Below are 22,797 nucleotides of genomic sequence, written 5' to 3'. Positions count from 1 at the left end.
TGTTTTTTAATCTACGAAAAGTTTACAACTTCTTTGATTTTTATTCCCAATTTTTGTAGATATTGTTTTTCAAATTTTAGAAAAAGTACACAGAGAGGATCAGAAAAGTGTTGAGTTGACTAGGTTTCGAAATTCCGACACTCTCCACGTGGAGCCATGCCACGCTGTCACTGCGATCTCTTGACCAATTAAAAATACTAGTCCAACAACTAGTTGTATGTTCAATATTTTTATATCATCATGAAGAGATATTTATAATTTCTAATGTATTTGATATTACAAAATTACAGTAAAATATAGCCATAGTCATTAAAAAATAAAAGATAAAACTAGGAGTACAATTCTATTTTCTAGGTGGCACTTCACTTGATCTATTGCATTCATTTTGCAATTTCATCACAATTTATGTAGCTCCACTAAAGAATATTGCTAAAATAGCGACTAATGTATTTTTACTACATCAAAATAAAGCAAATTATGTCACTCATATGTGTACTGAAAATAAGGGGCGTAGCCACTATGGGGCATTTGCCACTACTCATCCACTCATTTCTTTATATATTTATACATTAATTTTTTATTATATACTTCAACCATACTAAAGCCCCTTCTTAAATACATAAATTTTTCCTATATACTATATTTTACCTCTTTCCCAATAAAATCCTAGCTCCGCCCCCAACCGAAATTAATAACATGTACTACTCGTTATGTTAATAACAATAACACCCCATCGAATCTTAACGATTTTCACTTCTTTTTATACGTATTACTATGAAATTATCTTTTATTCACACTTCATTTTATACACAATCTCTTTGATTTTCAATTCTTTTCATACACATTATGCAATTCTCTCTAATTTTCACTTCATTTTATAAACAGTTCCACCTCCTATCCATTTATAATAGTTGAATCATTTTATTTAAAATTTAAAAATATTCCATCATAGTTAAATCCTTTCCTCTTTCATATTTTATAAACTCTTATACGCCATTTTATTACATTTACTTCATACTCTATTTTACTATACTATACTTTTGTTTAGTACAATAAACATATTTTTTTATTAATTTTTTAACCTGTGTAATGGATGTGGAGTATTTATGCAAGCGCTCATTTGTTATATAGTTCAGAGGTTTGAATATCATCTCTGCATATAAACCTATTATTCTTTTTTACAACTATATAATATATGAGCAGAAAAAGGCAATATTGAAGTCATCATCATAGTCTTGAAAACATATTTGCCATTTGCAATCCAAACACTTGCTCCTCAAGCTTCTTCTCCACCCTCCCTTCAATACTCTCTCTGTCAATAACTTGTTTCAATCTTGCTATTGTCAGATTCCAGTAAAAGATCCCTTCCACTTGCTTTTTAATTTCTCTTTTAACTTCTCACTCTTTAAAAACACACACACACATACACACAGAGAGAGAGAGATTTTGCGTTTACGGAAATGGGCGATTACGAGCAAGAAGCCCCAAATTCATTTCATCACCTAAGAGAAACCCCCACCACCAGCTCCGCCGCCACCGGGCGTCGCCCACGCGGCCGCCCGCCCGGCTCCAAGAACAAATCAAAACCCCCCACGATCGTCACCCGCGACACCCCCAACGCGCTCGGCACCCACATCCTCGAGGTCTCCTCCGGAAACGACGTCGTCGAAAGCGTCTCCGCCTACGCTAGGCGCCGCGGGAGGGGCGTCTGCATCCTCAGCGGCAGCGGTGCCGTCTCCAACGTCTCCCTGCGCCAGCCCGGCGGGGCCGCGCCCTCCGTGGCGCTGCAGGGCCGCTTCGAGATCCTCTCGCTCTCGGGGACGGTGCTGCCTCCGCCCGCGCCGCCGGGGGCTGGCGGGCTGTCGGTGTTTCTCGCCGGCGGGCAGGGGCAGGTGGTCGGCGGGAGTGTGGTTGGGCCCCTGGTGGCGGCGGGGCCTGTGGTTTTGATGGCGGCGTCGTTTGCGAATGCGGTGTTTGAGCGATTGCCTCTGGAGGAGGAGGGGAGCGGCGCCGGCTCGCAGAGTTCCGGTGTCAGTGGTGGTAATAGCGGCTGCGGCGGCGGTTTGTTTAGCTCGGTAAGTGGGTATGCGGCGGAGGCGGCGGGGAATTATCTCTTTGCTGCTGATTTGTCTGGATTGGGCGGTGGAAGTAATGTAAGGCCGCCACCACCGTTTTGATTTTCTTGAAATGTGTGCTTTTTTTGGTATTAAAAAATGGATTTTTTTTTCTCTGTAGCATAAAGAATACTCCGTATTTGATTGTTGGTAATGATAATTAATGAATCAAACCAGCTTTTGTTATATTCTTATCTTAATTTTTCTCTTTTGAAATCAACTAAGTTTGCACAGTAACATTTTTATTCTTGCCAGAGATTTGATCATTCTAATATACAGTATAATTTTAATACAAAATACTAACTGAAAAAGACATAAATTAAGAAAATACAGTTGAAAAAAATCCAACTTTAGAATTCAAAAAGGGAAAATATATTCTCCGTAAATAAAATTACAAATACAAAGTAAAAGAACTCAAATGTCGCGCGGCACACAACTATTGGCTACCTTGGTCGCATGTCACCTAATTCATTTCCTACTCGTTGCAGCAAAAAAGGCGATTCCGTCGCTTTGACGGCCCCCACACTCCGGCCCGACATCATGTGAGGGGTTCAATCAGGATACGCAGTAGCCCGTTAAGGGGGAGACCCTAACCCACTGGCTGCCAGAAGAAGCCCATCTCCCAAGGCCTTACACTTGAGAGTGAGAGATGGAAGCAACTACACGAAAGCAGTGGGATTCGAACCCAGGCTCATTGCAGCAAGATCTGCCCTTTCGTTGCCAACTGTGCTACGTTCCTGCGAGCAATTCATTTCCTACTCGTATTACACTGTTTCAGTACTAAGAATGGGCCATCGTGCTTTTCAATGTCACTAAACACTAGGATAGATATGTCCTTAATAACGTCAATCAAAGAGCCAAAAAAGTTCAAGGCATCATTAACTCCGGCCCGGTTTCAGACCCCAAGTCCCTCTACGTCATCATTCCCTCAAATTTGAGTCACAGGCCCCAACTGCTCTAATCCTGCAGGCCACAACCCGAGTCGTAACTAATAATTGACATTATTCACAACTTCAACCTATTTGACTCGTAAATGCAATACGTTGAACAATTCAAACCGGTAAAATAAATTGTTCATTCAAAAAAAGAAATTACAAATCTTAGAAAAAAATACAAATTCAAAAAAACTAAAAATTATAACATAAAAAATGAAAAAATGCAAAAAAACTAAAAATTATAACATAAAAAATGCAAAAAAATTAAAAATTAGAAAATTGGATCTGCCGCCCCTCTTCTTCCTCTCCCCCTCCTTCTTCTTCCTCTTCCAAATACAAAAGAAATCAGAAAATTGGGCTCCGTCACCCATCTCCCTCTCCCTCTTCTTCCTCTTCCAATTTTTGGCAAAAAATTGCAGCTCCGTCACAGCCCCGAACCATCCAACGCGAGCCCGGGCCAGACCCCGGGACCAGCCCAGGCCGCAAATCCTCCCCCTCCAATGCGCGTCTCGAGTCGGGACTCGCGATTTGTGGCCCGGCCCCTTGCGTTAATGATGCTCTCAGATTCTATGCAAGTAGTATAATTTCAAAGCGTGTATACATTTTAGATTGAACTGGTCACAAGCAAATTGGGTGTATAAATAAATGATTTCCCATTTGACATAAATTTGCAATTTTGGCGTCATTTTTGGATAATAGATAAAACTTTATTCGCAAAGCTAAGACAGGACAAGTACTCCCTCCGTCCCTGAAAGTTTGTCCAATTTTTTTTATTTTCACTTGTCTCACAAAATTTGTTCCATTTCACTTTTTACCATTTTTGGTAGTGGACCTCATATTCCACGAACTCATTTCTACTCACATTTTATTATAAAACTAATATATAAAAGTAAGACCCACATTCCATTAACTTTTTCAACTCACTTTTTGTTACATTTCTTAAAATCCGTGTCAGGTCAAAATGTGACAATATTTGGGAAGACAGAAGGAGTATTATTGAAACTATCTTACAAATCATGTCAAATTTAAAAAGTACTAGCTTTAGTCATAAGTTCCCTAGGATTAAATACACATGCACAATGGTAATGAGAATCGTGAGCACCCGCAAGGCATAGCTCAGTTGGTTCCGGAGTGATAAATTTGCCCAAATGAGAACCGTGAGCAAATCATAACAGCTTGATTTAGTTGTAGACAACGGTTGTATATGCATGTTCATAGCTAGCTAGTATTGCAATTATAGTGACATACTCGGAAAAGAAAATATGTAGGATCGGTCACAATGAAGAAAATCGTCGTTGATGTTAAAAGACAGAAGCGGTGCAGCAGCCGTCACTAGTAATAGGTGGTCGGCAAAGAAGGGAAGTGAATAGATCTGGGGCAAATTAAGTTTCCGCACCTTGGGATCAACGATAGCTCCTAACAACAAATTTAATGGAAATTTATATTCATTATAGCCCAGCAGTGGAATCAGTCGATCCCTAAACCCCACATAAATTCACTGTTGATGTTTCATTCACAGTCTCATTTGTATAAAGGTGAAAGATGAGTTGAGTAACAAGAACGTCTAGATGTCAGCATTCGGAAACAAATTGGGGAATTAACATTCCCATCATTCTTGCCTAATTAGGCATTAAAAGAAGGGCATGCCAAGAGTCGTTAAAGCCAGCACTACCAAACATAGGAAAAAACAAAAATAGATAGGAATGTTATTCTTACTTTCTTTTTTTTTTTTCTTTTTTGGGTATAAATTTTGATTTCCTATCTTAGATTATGAATCAAGACACCACCAGGTTTGCTTACTTTGGGTTCTTGAAACATTAGGGGATGCATGGTGGTGAGGTTTACTGTTGGTTTGAAACATAGGTAATATTCAACACATCTGAATTGAAGAATATCACAAATTGAGTTACCCTAAACAGTGGGAATATTTTTTTTGTAGGCATGAAGAGTTGATAAAAAGAGTTTCTTTTACTTTGCATAGTAGTCACAGATGGTGGTCCTCAAGTGTTTTTGCTTCTTTACCTTTTACACCCAAACATTTCTTTTTCAATTTCACCATTTCTTGATATTTCAAAACAAACATATAAGCCATTTATGTGTTTTTATCACAGCTCAAATTTTCCATGCCTTGAATTACAAATACTCAAAAAGTAATAGGGCATGTAAAGATTATGATCATCTGATAAACATCAATGCATGTAAGCAATGAGAGTAAGAATTTAGTTGTTCAAACATATTGACAAGTGTTATGCCCAACTAATCACAATTGTAAAATTCTCTCTTTTTTTTCTTTCATTTTATATGTAATTGTGATTGGCTGGACAAATCACATCACAATGTGTTCTAACCACTAAATTTTTACTCGTAAGCAATACACCTTTTTTATTTCGAAAAGCTTAAACGATTTTTTTTGGGGGAGAAAGAGGAGTTGAGTAACACATATCCTGGCTTCTCTAACCCCAATCGCCACCAACACGTGCACAAATCTTGGCCACAAAACTACTAGCACCACTCACAACGCACATGTCACAAACACGTTAGTTCTATATTATTCACATGTCACATCAATTTTTCACGTCAGGACAAACCACAAACACCTCAAGTTTCAGCACAAACTAGGTAAGAAAACCACTATACAAATTGTTTGCAACTTAAAAAAATCTTATTTTATGATGTTTGAATAAAATATTGCAGTTATGTTTGTATGTTTCAAAATGGGAGGAAGGGAACAGTACTTGAGAGATGATATAATGAAGAGTAGAAAATGGGGATTCATATTCATAATTTCATAATAGGTTGTCCACTACAGGAAAAGTGTGACTCTTTCCTAAGGTGAAGTGATCATATATAATCTGCACAAAAAATTAGAATATTACCCTATCAGAGACGACAAACGTTGCTGGAAAAACTAACTGTGTTCATTCAATAATGGCATGTCATTCAAATAAAATAAGTTAAAGCGGCAAAAATTCATCATCTTACAGTGAAGAGGACGGGACCTATAGCCCAAAAAAGCGTCCCTATGTCGTTCTGCCTAGTGAACAAACATTAATATGAACGAACGGTGACTAAACTAATCCACATACATGAAGTTGTAGATGTTACTGGGGAATCAAATTGTTGTGTAAGACACTTGAATCTAGATGCTTGCCTGCTCAATAGGAATGCGGACATAGAGGCGTCCATGCAGGCTTACCACAGCAGAAGTCTGAACTGGTTGAATTCTTGCCGGTAAGGTAATAACCTGAATATAAGCAAGCAACTATTATGTCAACCATAAACTTCCAATATCCCAAAACGTATCTCTACATCATTAGCACCAACTAAATAGTGGTAGAGGTACACTCTCGTGCGTACACTGCACAATATGGCCATCTAAGTAGTTGATAATACGGGTTTAATTAAACTCTAATTACGGATTAATATAATTAAAGAGTACATAGCATATAAGAGCCAAATATGGGTTTTGAGGATGCCTGTACCCTAGTTTTAGTCATAATTTATGTCCATAACTACATAGACATATGGAGTGAGTATTTCCTTGTCATCAGCATTTGTTTCTTTAAAGTAATAGGAACAACAAACATTTTATATTTCTTTTTGAGAAGGAACAATCGTTTTAGGTCGCACATCTTTTATTTGATTTGTAATAATAAACTGATAGTGGTATGGCATTCTTAAGCTGATTATTAGAAAAATACCTTGTGAATCCAATTATAGTGTAGTGATCATATAACAGTATGCAAGTTTTGTTTTATACACGTAGATAAGATCGCTTTCATGAAAATTATGTTTTACCTTTTTGAATGGTGTAATCCCCCAGGGATTATCAACTTGCTCGGGTTGACCTGTTATGACCAAACGTCCAGCAGGATCAGATTGAACTCGTACCTAAGCCAACAATGGAGTAAATGCAAATATGTTATCAACAAGATAAAGACAATTGGACAACAAGAAGAGAGAAGAAACAAAATACACCTATAGTCAGTAAAAACTAGTCAGTTCAGGCTTTGGGTTTCAATTTTTAAGCAGACAATAAATAATGGTTATAGTGAAAGCATGTTTTCAAGAGGATAAGTAATTGAACACATTGAGGTGAGGAAAAGTGCTTGACCATGAACACAACATCTGTAAGTTTGAAACAATGACTTAAAAGTTTACAATTAATATAGCTCACAGTTCTGCAATTCATCCTAGAAACTTCAAGATAGGATTGAGTGGGTCGATATTCCTTTAAAAAACCCACTCCTATGTTTAAAGTAGACTGAATTAAATCTAATGAAGTCAGGCCCCAACAATATATGCAACAGAAATGACTATATAGCTCGTTTTTCTTTTTCTGATTGAAGTTGATTGAACTGATATAAAGAATTACGGCGAAGAATACTCTCGCAATGTGTGTGTGTATACGTATTTATAACAATAATAATAAACAAACAAAAGCTGTCCCTTTTAGCTATTTTTCTTTATATGAAGCTAGTGAGAAAGACTGACAAATCATAATACAAAACAAGTAAAGGAAACAATAGAGAACACACACCTCCTCACGTAACAATCCCGGTACTAGGGCATAAACCTCAAAACATTCCTTCTGCACATATAAAACAAGCACGTCAATTCTTTTGTGCATAAGCTGAATTTCCACAAATTGAAGAAATATATTTAAGATGTGAACGTACAGTTTGGCGTACGTTGATTTTCACCCAGTCAGCTGGGGGCCCAACATCAACAACAGATGTCACCAATCTACAAATCAAACGAGATCCAGACAATGTTACTTGGTACTGAATTGAAATACCAAAAGGGTTTAACATTTTCAACAGGATTACAATTCATTTAGCAATTCTAGAAAAGACAAGTAATCATCTTCAGTACACCGTACACTAGCTTTGACTAGGCAGTAGTGTTGGCAAAAGTTCAATCAAATGCAATACCATACAGTACTTGATAATGAAGAAAATAAGTATGCATATATTTTCAAATGTTCTACATATAAATTCACTACGTAGATTTAGCCTTAAGGTGAGTCTGGACCTAACTATCTTATTGACTTATTGTTAACTAATATATCTACAGGACGATATGAATATTTTCTAGAAAGATATAATACAACTTTGTCATCCTCATTGACAATCATAATAACTACAGAGAACACTCTTTCTCAACTTGATGAGAATTTATCTATCAATCATATTGGCTATATAAATAAGTAAAATAACAATAGATATAGAAGACAAACTAGCCAAAACGATTCAATCTTGGTCAATAATATCACATAACTGGTAGCGCATTGGCAACATGCAGAAGATATCAAACCATCAAGCAAATCATATCCCTACATGTATATCTTTGGCTTCTTGTGGATCTTTGTCAAATTACACACTATGCATCTTAAAAAATCAATTCGAATATAATAAATGAAAAAACTAAATTACGGTTGACGAGATTATGGGACATATATTAACAGAACCAAGTACAGAGAACTTGTAGTCAAGACTTAACTGTTTAGATATGTCAGTTCGAGCAGCTTTGTTTGAAGTTGAATGCTCCACTTCATTTGGCCTCTTCAGTTTTAATGAACCTACACAAGTCAGACAGAACTCATTTCAACACATCAGTAATTTCAAAATTGTTGATCAGACGAGGTCAATACACAAACATTTTAACACAAAATCCAGCTTACTAATGCTTTTGAGATTCTTCTCATTCTTTGCCATATTGCTGAGATTCTTTTCCTGCCAAATTAAAATTGCAAAAAGTGTTACCCAAAAACATGCTCTGCCAAACCCCAAAACATATTAAGCTGAAAGATTCGACTATGTCACTCATACATACCTTTATAATTGGGTCCCCAGCCTCACCAGCACCAAGGCGTTGGGCATGCCAACCTTGCATAGCACGGGCAGCAGAATCTCTTCTAGCCCTTCCTGGTCCTGATCCTGATCCCTGATAACCATTTCCCTGTGAAAAGTACATAAATGTGAACTTATGGTATTTCACACTATGCCTTCTGTAGTTATAGAAACACCTAACCCACTCACCTCACACAAAAACTAACACAATATCAGAAATGTAAACAAATACAAACCCGCGGAAAATGGATATGTACAAATTCATACATTTATATTTTATATTAGCGTTGTCCCAGTTTTATAGGCTAATATGCCCATATATATTTTGATAATCAAGTAATGCTAAAAAGCAAATTAAAGAATTATCTATAGGTATATTAGTAAATGAGTTAAAAGTTTACAACTTTTTACGGAAAGGAGCCTATATATTTCGGACATCCAGAAAAGGAAAACAAGCCTATATCATTGGGATGGATGGTGTATAATAATTCAAATATCACTCATTCATTCTTCTTTTTAGTACAGTTTGAAGCATCTTACAAAAATATACCCTTTGTTCACAACAAAGTCACACAACATATATTACCAACATTGTACATCTCCGCTAATGTTTTTTAGTTCAGCTGTACAAAATAAATTTCTGCTGAAATACAGGAATCAAATCTTCTCAGCCACAATACGAGAGTTAGATATATGCAATAGGAACAATTGAATGCAAACTCACCTCACCATCACCACCAGATACTTCTGGGAGCATTACTACAGGGAGTTGAAGCTCACCACTTTGTGTCTTATGTCTTTCATATTCCAGGAGAGACTAATGCATATAGGGGGGAAAATTAGGTTTATGTAGATAAAAGGTAGCACCAAATTACTATCAATAAAGCAGAAAAGAAGCACATGCTCAAAATACAATATGCATGAGCATGCTTTACTTGTTGATTTGACTTCTTTCAAAATAAATAAGGTAGAGCAATATCTATTTAAAGCATTAGCACCAAATCAATGAAAGAACTGTAGCAGATGGATAGAACCCAAAATGGCATTAATTTGGTTTCTATTTTTCTGGGGGTGAGGGATTAATAATAAAACTGTTACAGCGTGAACATGAAAAGTCATAAGAAAATCGTCACCTTCTCATAGAAGATTCGAAAGGTCCAAGAAACTGTTGTACAAGTCCTGCAACAATAAAAGAGATAGGAGAGCATTAAAAAAACTTCCAAGGGCACTTTGTTTAAATAAATGAGAAAGCTATATAATACGGAGTAATATTTAAACCAAATTATCCATAGAAGCTGTCCGTTGTGCAAAAACTATTAGACACTACATGACCACTTATCAGATGGGACAACACCATTTGATGTGCAACTTACAAAACCAAGAAGAAGTTCTAAGGAGAATGATTTTAGAAAACAACTGCGCATGATGTGCAATGTGGCAGTAACCCTGGATTGTTATAGCAAATAATGTTAAAGGGAAACACTCATCTACCTCTTCCATCAACCCCATAAAGTTGAAACCCATTGTATAAAAACAAAGAAGGAAGCATCAGCAAGATCATGAGACTTTTCAGAACAATTTCATCTAAAGAAAAAAACCGCCTTACTTTGGTGGATGGAATGACTCTCCTACCTGCCTCCATAACTTGGATCCAGTTACCTAACAAAGATTCACACAATTAATTTGACAGTTCAAAACATCATTTTTGTCTGTATTGGCAGTGCACTCAATAAAGATACTCATTCAAAGTAAGTTCAAGCGTCTAACAGAGAGAACAAAATGACTTATGGTAACATTTTGAGAAAGTCCCGTCTGAGTAACATAATGGACCCTCAGGTTTTACAAGATCAAGCAAAGTGGTACTCTATTGAAGATACCAGTGACAACTCTTGAAATCCACGAGTTGTAAGAACAAGTGCCCCACATTTTCAAGTTTCTGAGACATGTTTGAGAACATCTGTCAACTTCAATGTTAGTTCTTGATAATAGTCCAGTCAAACAAGAAGAATTTGTGCATTTGACAAATTATAGCCACATATACTGCTTTTGGCGTGGTTATTAGAGATTGATCCTAAAAATAAAGTTCCACACCTTAAAAACCATTTAGTGACAAACAATAAACTGAATAAATTGAACTAGCCTGCCATAACAACCACATTAAGGATCTCATTTCATAAAGTATTAACAAAAAAATGTGACTTATATATTATAGGGCAGTAAGGTTTCATGCTCTGAATCATAACAAAGGTAATTGCAAAACCATATCACTATTAGACACATTAGGGTGGGCCCGTTAACAGATACTTGATCGTGGTACATCTGTGATGACGTAAATAAAATGATTTTCTTTTCCATGCACTTAAACTACTGAAATAAAACAATCCTAGAGGAAAATTTCACTTTATGTCTCCATCAACATTTTGTTTTACACATAATATGGATGCATGACTTCATTCTTATCTCAGATCCTCGAATAATATCAACACCAAATTATTTTTATTCCAAGTGTGTTATCCATCCTACTGATAGCGAAACGAAATGTATACTCATTATGGATACCTTTGATCTTTTAGCACTAGGACCAGATTTAGTCTGAGTTCTTAGTTGCACCAATCTACATCAAAGATCTAAAAGCATACAATATTTTAAATACATATATAAGTTGAGGCACAGGTTTGAACACAAAAATACAACACATTTATTCTCCATGCCAAGAAGAAGTAACATGGAGTACAAACAAAATTAATGTGAAATAACATTAGGAAGACCAGGACATGCATACCCTGTCATAGCCTCCCAACCTAATAACAGCCCTCCATAACCTAGCAGACACCAAAGCAAGCAAATAAAAAATTATGCAAGGACGGTATAGTAACAAAATCAACAGCTCAGCATGCTTACTTCAGACAATTTAGTGGATGCCCATAAAATTTGGGTGGTTTAAATTCCACTGCCCTCTCCCTGTAGAAATTCTCAAGCTCCTTCATGAATGCTGCTTGATCCTCAGGTGTTCCGTCATCATCCTCCCCCATCTAAAAATGAAAAAGGAAGAAGAAGTTCATTTTAGTTAACATTGGATGATTCCGACATTACTAGATTCCTATTTTGCTTGTATTCTCAGCTAAACATTATATTTCTTACGAAAGGTAGTGTTGCTTGGCTAGAGACTGTATGGGCTGTTTCTCCACTATGATCTGCAGTCTTTTGAGAAGAACATTTGATAAGGGAATTGGGTGTAAAAGGTTCAGATTGGCTTGCAAGTGAAGATTCTGCAGCATCAGGTTTGGCGGCAGTTTCAAAAGCTTTTTCATTCCCATGTGTTTCATGGCTAACAAGAAAGGATTCTGCACCCTGTTCTTTTTCTTTAATCATCTTATCCTGATCACAGTGAACTGCATCTTCCATCCCTTCATCCTCACATGGTCTAACAGCACCTGACTCAGCATTGTGTCCTTGAGGATCTTTATTGGCAAAAGTTTCAGTTGGAAGCTGCCTATTTTGCGAAGAGACGTTTCCAGCATCAAAATTTTCCACCATCGTCTCACTAGCAACATGTTTGGTGTCATCAGTATCCTTACCAATCTCTCCAGGCTCTTTGACAACATCTTCAGTTGGTTTTTTCTCGACATTGCTCCCTTGGTTTCCATCCAGCATATCATTCTTAGCAGGCTCGTCTTCTTTCACCCCAGAATCAGTACCATCACATTCAACCACTTCAAATTTTACATCGGCATCTTCATTGGGTCTTTTGTCAATATCTTCCCCTTGGTTTCCATCCATCTCATCATTCTTAGTGGGCTCATCTTCTTTCACCCCAGCATTAGCAGCATCGCACTCAACCATTTCAAATTGTATGTCTTCTTGTTTCTCCATTGCACTTGTAGTTTGTGCTTCAGCCACAATTTCGGTGTTTATTGGCTCTTTACAATCACTAGAAGAAGTTTGTGCTTCAGCAGCGGTTTCAGTGGTGGTTGTCTCTTTACAATCACTAGCAACAGTTTTTACTTCAGCCGCAGTTGCAGTGTTTGTCAGCTCTTTACAATCACTAGAATCAGCTTGTGCTTCAGCAGCGGTTTCAGTGGTGGTGGTTGTCTCTTTACAATCACTAGCAACAGTTTTTGCTTCAGCCGCAGTTGCAGTGTTTATCAGCTCTTCATTATCACTTCTGGTTATAGTTATTCCATAGTCCGATCCTTCTATTTGCTCAGATACCTCTTTTACAGGGCTAGTTTGGTCTTCCACTGCTGTCTTCACATCCATCTTGTCTTCAACTTTTTTATCTACAACTATATTTATGTCTTCTCCGACATCCTCCCTTCCATTTACATCCCCCGAGGCAGCAGCTTCACAAGGAACTTCCTCTTCACCTTCCTTAGGGTCTACCACTTTACATTTAGACTCCTGGATGTTATTTCCAGAATCATCATGGATTTTTTCAGAATCCACCATCTGTACATCACTTTGGCTCATGTTGGTATCCACTGAAAGATGTAACACAGCATTCATGAAAATACTTTCGTATAAATAGTTCTCAACATCATTAACAAGAAAAAAAGTAACCGAAACCCTCGTGCAAGATTGTAAAACAAAATAAGGTTCTAAACAACGGGAACAAGCATAGTTCTCATTAACTCTCATTTTTACCATAGATCAACCATATCATTCTGAACCACAAAAAACAGGACCAGATAATCATAGACATGAACGAAAAAAAAACCGAAACGATTCGCTTAACATCATTACAACTACGATTCAGAATAAGTGACCGATTATGATCGTTCCAGATTAGATAAGTGGAGAAACAAAATTTCAAAAAATGAAAACATACATTTACTCCGATAAAATCCTTAGGGAGATAAACTTGCCTGAAAAAACAACATGCGTCAGCTGGAGCTCGGAGGCGTTGAATCGTGAGGCAATCGAATCCAGGATATGGCTTGTTTCGTTCTCAGTTGGAGCAAAATAAGGAGACAATGCGCGAGCGAGGGAGCTGGTGGACCGTTTGGACTTGTTGAATGAATTCGACCTGCAAAATTATATTAGGATTTTATATACAAATTGGGAGAAAAAGGAATGGTTATTCACAATCTGAAACTGAAATTACGTTTCTTCACTGTCTGTTAATGGCGAAAACTCGGCGACGAAGAAGAGAGAGAAATTTGCCGGAGATAGAGAGAGAGAGAGAGAGAGAGGGCGGCTCTGTTTCTGCGGTTTGGTGGTTCAACCAAACGGAATTGGATATGGTGCGGTCGACCATTTGAGTTTACTATTTTACCCCTCCTAAATGAATTGCGTCATTAATTCCTATATTTACGTTTCATCATAGTATAAATAATGTAACAGAATAAATAAAAGTAAATAAAATATACGTGAGATTTAATATGGAGTAATATTTTTTAAAAAGAGAGAGAGATAGTAGAATGTTTCAAGTTTTATTTATTTTCTTAATATAATGTAAACTGGTTCCTCTTATATTGCTTATAGCATTATAATCCAAAACTAAGACCAAATCTCTACCCTTAGATTTTAAAATGAGTGGATGAGATTAAATCTTACGAATCTCAATAAATATTAGACAAAATATCAACAAAAGGGTAAGATCGTCATTCTGTTATCATATCATAATTTTTTATTTTTTTGTATCAACCTAGTGTATTACAAATATAACACAATGACATGAGTATTTCAACACAAGTACATAAAAATATCAACACAGTTTTATTGAGATTTCATATGCATTATATTAAAATTTTACATACGTTATATTGAGATTTTACATACATTATATTGAGATTTTTTTATGTATTTGTTGATAAAAAAATTTACTTATCAACATACACGAAAACTGAAATAAAAATCATCATATTTCATCATTCGAACGTCGCCGGAATATATGCAATTGAGATTTCGTTAGAATCCTTATAAAATTACATTTAATTTGATGCATTTTTTGCGAAAAAAATAATTTAAATTGAAAGAGTTACATAATTTTAAAGTTTTAAGATAATTTTAACAAGAGATAATTGACATTAATACCCTTTAATTTTATTTAATAATTATTTAAATTTAAAATATAATTCACTTGCCATTAATATCAATCAATTAATCTCATAATCTAATAGTTAAAAATTGATCTTAATTTTAAATTATTAACTAATTAGCAATTGATCACCTCTGTAAACTGATATGCTAGGATATTATTTTTTGCCGAACTAACCAAACTGTCAAGAAAAATCTAAAAATTAACCAATGCTATTACAAAAACTTTCACTTCAAACTTGAAGTATGATGGTTGGTGCTTTAGCCATCTCATTTTTTATTGAATAATCAAATTTTTTTTGATAAATTGTGGTGCGAACCAATGTACAAATGATTCTTGGATAAAACAAGTGAAAAGAAATTACTATGCTACTATTGTATATGATTTTCGATTTTGTTGGATTAAATATGGAGTCTAAAAGAAGTGAATATAATTTTGGTTTTATTTATGCTTATACATGTAGTACTTATTATAATTTTGGTTTTATTTATGCTTATACATGTAGTACTTATTATAATTTTGGTTTTATTTATGCTTATACATGTAGTACTTACATTACTTGTGTTTATTTGGTTTAAGTTCATCTCATTAGCACTCTATTAGAAGGTCGCGATATTACAATGGGAAATTTGATTTGCACATTCAAAACTCACAATCAAGACTATCTCAAACACATTTCTATATTGTGTATTTAAATACCTACCAGTTTATTACATAAGGCGATAAGATACTAATTAACATACTCATTAACAAGACTGATCTCAAACACATTTCTATATTATGTATTTAACCATAATTTAATACCTACAAGTTTATTACATAATGCGATAAGATACTAATTAACATACTCATTAACGAGTGTACAAATTCCTCATGTACTAGCTCTCGTGCTACATTCATTGAGTTAAATATTTTATCACTCCTGGAATGTAAATCTCATGAAAATACATTTTCCAATTGATAATTTTCACATCCACTTCAAAGTTGAGTTTTTCCTCCCTTGACATTTCTTGGATTAATTTATGAGTATTACCTATATGGTACCTGTTCTACTAAATTGACTGTTAGTCTTTTATTGATAATATACATTGTTCCATTCATTCATGAAAATAGTCTCATTTGTGAACGATACATGTTTTAACATGCAATTGATAAAATATGAGAAACTGAAAAATAGAGACTAATTCTATTGGTCATTGGACAAACCAAAATGAGTAGATGAGACTATTTTTCGTGGCCGGGGCAATATTATACATAGAGAGATGCGACATGCATGTACCTTGGTTTGAGGAATCCAGCAAATTCATATATCTTGCATAGTTGTTCAACATATTGAGCTATGGCATTGCAACATCGAATTATCTTTCTATCTTCGCCACCTCCGTTGCGTCGCATAATTTCCTCTCTTAAACATTTGGAGAACTCCTCAAAATCTTCGAGGAAGTTGGTTTTTGATATATTTAGATTTCCAATCAAAGTTTCTCTTTAAAGTAATCATATAGATATTAAAAAATGTCGAAAAATGTGATTAGTTTGTCAAGACTGGATGCAGAATAATAGACTATGGGTTGTGTCGTGTGTCTATTCCCATGCTTTGCAATAGCTGCAGTCGTCAAATTTGCTACCAACTTTTTATATAAATACCACTTGCACTAATAATGTCTCAAAAATAACTAAAATGTGATGAAATTTCTCTACTTTTTTTTATTCTTTCATCTAATATGATAAATTTGCAAAAAAAAAAGGATAAGAAACAAACAAGAGACTACTGTACTTACAATATCTAAAGGCACTTTAAGGATTTCCGTAAGAAACTGGCATCAATCCTTTTCCATAAGAAATGACCGCTGTATCAAGCATCCTCAAATCAAAAAATTCAAAACATAATCATCCAACTAAAAAAATTAGCTATCATAACAAAAAAAAATGGCCCGCCCAATAAAAAGGCAAATACAGCAGTTGGGCTATATTTAAATGGTACTTAAACTGTTTTATACTAGTTTTTGTTCAATTTCTTAATTTTTGAAATAAAAATAAAAATTTGAATTTTCAAATTTTTACCAACTATTCTAATCAAAACCAATACTTATAATGGAACAGAATACGATGTGACGATAAAACAATATTGTTTTGGACAAACGGCATCTTTCAATTTTGATTTTTATTTGAAATAATGACTCTTTATCTGATACGGCATGGTTTCTGTCGGAGTTGGATCCCCTGTTGTGCTCCAACCACAACAGGGGCTATTGTGCCTCACCCATCACCATTATTTTAATATAAAATGTAATTTTTTTAAAAAATTTATTAATAAAATATGTGTTTGTATGTGCACCACAGGGGCTGCTGTGGTTGGACCATGACAGGGGATCCAAGTCCTTTTCTGTCACATTAGGGGGTCGATTTTGATCATAAAACAATTGCAAAAATCAAAAAAAAATTGTGATTTAAATGTTCGTTTTCCTTATTTGTCAGGTTCATGAGTTGAAAAGTCGCACACAAAGTCATTAATTATCTAGAATCAATAAGTTGAAGAGTCGCACAAAAAGTCATTAATTATCTAGAATAATGTATTATCTACATTTCCATCAAAAAATAAACAAATAATTAAATAAAAGAAGTATATATAGGAGAGGATCAAAATAAAGCTAATCTTAAATGCATGATACGAATTTAGTTCACTATAATTTATATATAGTGATAATATTTAGTTCACTGTAATAGCGTTTTGATTCATTTCTAATTTTTCATATTCGTATTGTGAACTAAAACGCCTTTATAATGAACTAAATTTGTGTTATCTAGTTATGCATTTAATTAGTGGTTACCTTATATTACTAATCTATAAATATATATAAATATATATATATATATAGGGATGTATTCATTTCCTTTTTGTATCTTTTGTTGTATAAGGAAATATATATATACCTCATTCCTTGTATCCAACCAGGGAGAGGTTCACTGTGGCAGCTCTCAATGCAGGCTGGCCTAATTATGAGCAAAGGAACATCTCCTCTCATTTCATTCAAACACATCTCACCCATAGCCTTACATAACTTATAGACTAAAGGCCCAAATTGGTCCCTAACATTTGGTCATTTTATCTTTTTGGTCCAAAACTTTATCTTTTGGATGTTTTGGTCCTGCACATACGAAAATTTGATCTTTTTGGTCCTAAACTAACAGATCCGTCAAATATTTAACGGTGCCTCCAAATTAATTCCCCATTCCAATTCCCCCAAATCAAATTCCCCCAATTCCAACGATCGGTGCCCTAATTTCGCAGCGATGAGCAGCAGCAACGTGGAGGCCGGCTTCGCGAAGCTGCAAGGCGAGGATTTTGAGTACTTCCAGCGCCGCCGCTTCGCCTTCGAAGTGCTCGACAAAAACGGTTGCTTCGTCGAAGGCGTCCTCCACCTCCCCGGCAACCCGCCGGTGAAGCTCGATTCCAAATATCTTCTGCAAATCGGCGATAAAGAGTTCTACTTCCTGCTTCCCGTCAGGAGCATTCTCGGCGGCCCCATCGGCGGCGCAGCATAATTTGGGGATGCCGCCGCCCGGGGTAGGGCTTGGGAAGAAGGGGAGAGGAAGAGGGGAGTATTATGAGGACGAGTATAATGAGGAGGATGGCGGAGCTGGAGGGGAGGAGGATCGACGCCGGCATTGATGGCTCCGGTGGCGGCGGTTACAGTTACGGCTCCGGTGGGAAAGCCGGTGGGTCAGAGAAATTCGTGTTCTTGTAATAAACGTTAACTTATTGAATTGATATGGTCTATCTATCTACTGAGGCAGAGATGCAATGTCTCTTTACTATATAAGAGCATTCATCAGTCGCAACGGTTCTGTCTGATCTATGTGGTCCTGGGGATTGGATGCCGATGGAGAAACTTCACACAGACAATTTTGTGTTTTAATATATTTGTTTTGTATTTTAAATGATAATGTCTAATATAATAATTAAAGATATAATTTGAGAGTTAATAATCTTACTTAAAGATGGTAAATGGGTCAAAATCAGACTTAAATATGTTGACCGTTAAATATTTGACGGATCTGTTAGTTTAGGACCAAAATGATCAAATTTTCATATGTGCAGGACCAAAACATCCAAAAGATAAAATTTTGGACCAAAAAGATAAAATGACCAAATGTTAGGGACCAATTTGGGCCTTTAGTCTAACTTATATGTAGTACTATACACACACACATATATATAGTACAAATTTAAACTAAGCTAAAATTAAATTTGGGATAGAAATTCAATGAACATATGGTATAAGTTAAAACCTCCGTTGGCAAAGCTTTTTGTAAAATTTGGGGGCATCAATGTTGTTTGGGGATGATTTGAGAAGCAAGCTAATCTCATATCAGCTACATCAAGGCCTCCCATATTCAATGGCTTTTCCAATACAACACCTTCTTCTCTTCTCCCTCAGTAACATAAGCTACAAAATGGATGATAATATTTACATCTTTTCTAATTGATTCAGTACTTTCAAAATCCATTCCAAGATTTGGCTCCCACCACAGCTATTACCTTTGCCTTCACAAATGCTTCCAAAGATTTCCCATATTTCTCTTTCAAACACGTGAAATCGAGGATCCCTATTCGCGCATACACCTCTTCGCGATCAGAATACACTAGTTCAGATGGCAGCGGCGAGAGAATCGGGAAGCTCTTATGTCTATATTTTTCATACTAAAATAGTTAACTTTAGGGTGAATATTGGAAGTAGTAGGAAGGCTTGCTTTGGTAAAGGATTTTCCTACATAACTAGGTTTGATCGGAGTTGGAGGACAGAAGAATGAGGTAGCAACTAGCAACCAACATTATTATGTTAATCTTCTCATTATCGAAACCAATAAAAACTGTAACACATAAATCTTTCCAATTAGTATCAAACAACAACACTATATATATAAGTAGGGTAGCGATAAAATTTGCCGGAAATTTATGACATGCATAAATAGTTAGGTATTAGACTTTGTTGATGCTAATTGCCGGCTGTATCAATAGGAGTAGAGACATCGATCTAGGTATAACTTCACAAATTTTCAACAAGACCTAAACCAAATCACAAAATTTTAGGAACAATATTTATTTATTTTACATGATTTGAATATCAAAACTTACGTGATTAAAACTTAAATAAAACCCTGTAATAAAAATTCGAAATCAGTTGGAGTATGGCTTACTTCTTGGATGAGATCTTGTTGGGGTTGATCATGAAGAAAAGCTCGTGGACTTTGTAATTATCGAAATTGATGCGGTGCACCTCGAGATAGGTACCGAGCTAGATGTGGGTTCATCATTAGCCCAATTAGTTGCATTTTCTTCTTCATTCTCGGTTATCATGTTATAGAACAATGTCGTTTACTACATTTGTTGTTATCTCCTTAAATCATGCTCTGTATCCTTTTGTGTTGCTCCCATCTTTGAGCAATAATGCTCTCTTTGAATTAGTACAATACATAATTGTTTTCACAAACACCAACATCACATATAGTTTTCACAAACACCAACACATCCTGATGACTCCGCGAATTATTGATGTTAATAAATGCTGGTAGAGAATGAAGATTATGACACAGAATTTACGTGGTTCGATTTACTGAGGTAAATCTACGTCCACGGGAAGAAGGGAGGGTGATGATTGTATTGCTTGATCTGGGATTACAGCTTACAACACAGACTTGCTATATGATTTTATCTCTAGAGAGCTTAACCCTTTTCTATCTGATCTAAGTTCTATTTATACATTGAACTAAGATCGTGGTTTGCAGCCCCACTAACAAGATCGTGGGTGAGCAATAACTGCTCAATAACTGCTTCATACCACTAAATAGATCGTGGGTATAGCGGAGGTCGTGGAGGCCTTTCATGAGTCCACTAACTCCTAGTTCGGTCGAATGCTGAGACCGAACTGCTGGACTTTACCGATCAACTCTTGCCGATCTGAGAGGAGAGCTTGACTGGTCGGCTTTTACCGAGCTGTAGGCTGAGTCCGAACTCTTTGGTCGTGCCGAACTCTTTGGTGCCGAACAGATACTCTTTCTTGGGCTCTGGGCTGATGGGCCGTCACTGTTATTGGGCTTGCCATTAGGGTTTAGTTCGTACCCCATCACTACCCCCCCCGAAAAGCGAAGTGAATCACTTCGGCGAGGTGAGTCACTTCGGCATTCTGGATAATGGTAAGGGGGAGGCTGACGTCAGGGGACGTGCCTTGCGCGTGCCTGCATTAAATGCGACAGTAAAATCCGGCCGTTGAATCCTGAAAAGGTGGGATTCGAAACGGCGCAACGATCTCGAAATCTTTCCCGAATCTGATAAGTATGCTCCTTTTTCCTCATTTGAACACTTTTGCTGTTGCGTCTTCTATACTCTCTCTTTTTCGAGAAATTTTCTTCCGCTTTCAAGAGCTTCTTCAGACTTTCTTCATCTTCAAAAAGTAAGAAAAATGTCTTCTTCTTCTTCGGAGTCGGGTAGCGGTAGGAAAGGGGATAAGGGGTCTTCTGGCCGGAAAGAGTCCGGGGAGAAGACCGTAGAGTATTTCCATAGTATTTTGAGTAAGGATACTGTGATATCCCTACCCGAAAAATACTTTTTTCCTGGGGGGAAGGCGGTGGTACCTGACGGTGATCATAGGGCTGACTCCCCGCCGGAGGGGTACGCCACCGTGTACGAGGCCTGCTTAGAATGCGGGCTTCGTTTCCCCCTCCCTTCTGCCTTTATAGATTTACTAGATTTTTTTCAGCTTCCTTTAGGCCAAGTGACTCCGAACTCTTGGAGGCACTTGTCGGCCTTCGCTGCCGAACTCCGTAGGTTAGGAAGGGATTTGTCTTTGAAGGCGATCCTTAAATTCTTTCAATTTAAGAGGAAGGGGTCTTGGTTTTACTTGATCCCTTTACAGCCCTTTAGAGCCTTTTGTAAAACGAAGTGGCCGAAGTGGCAAAATCGCTTCTTCTACTATGATAGAACCGCGGCTCCTAGTTTTCCCTGGAGAGGGCCGGAGTCCGTTATCCGTCACCCTCGGCCTGAACCGTTGGACGAGCTCGATGGCGAGCTCAACAAGATTCCCATAGTTAGGAAACAATACACGGAGTCTGAGCTCGTCAAGGGCGACGTCGTGTTCGACATCTCGTCTTCGGACGAAGAGGCCGAGGGTGAGGATTTCTCTTTATCTTTATGCTCTACTGCTTTAACAAAGAAAATCTGACTTTGCTTTCTTGCTTTTTGGCAGTGTACATGCTGAGTAAGGCTAGCCGCAAATCTTCGGAGTCCAAGGAGCCGGAGAGGCCGAAAACGACCAGCTCGGCGTCTGATGCCGAGAGGACTCCGAAAAGGCAAAAAACCTCTTCGGATCCGAAGAAGCCGGAGTCGACTTCGGCAAAGGGGAAGGGGAGGGCCCAGAAGCCCCCGAGAGTGCCAGAGAAAGATGTGGTCTTGGCGCCTCCTTCGGAACATATCTGTGAGCCGTTTTTATGGCCCACGGACTTCGCCGAGGTGAACTCTCTTCTTGATTTTCTGGCCTTGCTTTTTTCCTGTATTTTTTGTGGCCCCTTTGTTGACTTTTTTCTTTATTCATTTTCAGAGGAACGATATGCTCTCCAAGCTCGTCGCCGTCGAACTCTCCAAAGCGTCCAATGACTATGCCGAGATGCAGAGGAAGTTGGCGGCTGCTTGTCATCGGGCCGAACAGGCTGAGGCTAACTTTGAGAAGGCCAGAGCTGCTAGGATTTCGGCCCAGGATGAAGCTCAGTTTGCCAAAAACCAGCTCGTCATCCAGCGAGAGCAGACGAAGCGGAGCGATGCTGCTGCCGTGGTTGCCCAAGGGGAGGCTCTCCGTGTTTAC

General features: G+C 37.1%; 2 protein-coding genes and 1 pseudogene across 2 annotated transcripts; 2 read left to right on the top strand and 1 right to left on the bottom strand.

The window, feature by feature from the left end:
• Window positions 1-1,255: 1,255 nt before the first annotated feature.
• LOC121807150 (AT-hook motif nuclear-localized protein 27-like) lies at window positions 1,256-2,236 on the top strand. Its single transcript, XM_042207354.1, has one exon. It carries the CDS (start codon window positions 1,461-1,463, stop codon window positions 2,175-2,177), a length of 717 nt encoding a protein of 238 aa, XP_042063288.1. The 5' UTR covers window positions 1,256-1,460; the 3' UTR covers window positions 2,178-2,236.
• A 3,709-nt stretch (window positions 2,237-5,945) lies between these two features.
• LOC121808107 (AT-rich interactive domain-containing protein 5-like) lies at window positions 5,946-14,113 on the bottom strand. The gene is made up of 15 exons (XM_042208467.1): window positions 14,006-14,113; window positions 13,767-13,927; window positions 12,043-13,382; window positions 11,803-11,933; window positions 11,684-11,723; window positions 10,508-10,560; window positions 10,035-10,080; window positions 9,626-9,718; window positions 8,885-9,010; window positions 8,733-8,784; window positions 8,552-8,630; window positions 7,729-7,795; window positions 7,590-7,640; window positions 6,848-6,940; window positions 5,946-6,293 (listed from the first exon to the last, which is right to left on the bottom strand). Exons 3-15 carry the CDS (start codon window positions 13,369-13,371, stop codon window positions 6,189-6,191), a joined length of 2,265 nt encoding a protein of 754 aa, XP_042064401.1. The 5' UTR covers window positions 13,372-13,382; window positions 13,767-13,927; window positions 14,006-14,113; the 3' UTR covers window positions 5,946-6,188.
• Window positions 14,114-18,232: 4,119 nt separating this feature from the next.
• LOC121807916 lies at window positions 18,233-18,858 on the top strand (annotated as a pseudogene).
• The last annotated feature ends 3,939 nt before the right edge of the window (window positions 18,859-22,797 follow it).

Source organism: Salvia splendens, chromosome 6, assembly GCF_004379255.2.
Source record: "Salvia splendens isolate huo1 chromosome 6, SspV2, whole genome shotgun sequence".
NCBI lineage: Eukaryota > Viridiplantae > Streptophyta > Magnoliopsida > Lamiales > Lamiaceae > Salvia > Salvia splendens.
This window is presented reverse-complemented; position numbering and strand designations above follow the sequence as displayed.

Coding starts and splice junctions, on each gene's coding strand:
- LOC121808107 (XM_042208467.1), bottom strand. CDS start 13,371: ATGAGCCAAAGTGATGTACAGATGGTGGATTCTGAAAAAATCCATGAT. Junction 7,641..7,728: donor AAATCAACGTACGCCAAACT/GTACGTTCACAT, acceptor TTATATGTGCAG/AAGGAATGTTTTGAGGTTTA. Junction 6,941..7,589: donor CGGGATTGTTACGTGAGGAG/GTGTGTGTTCTC, acceptor TTGTTGGCTTAG/GTACGAGTTCAATCTGATCC.
- LOC121807150 (XM_042207354.1), top strand. CDS start 1,461: ATGGGCGATTACGAGCAAGAAGCCCCAAATTCATTTCATCACCTAAGA.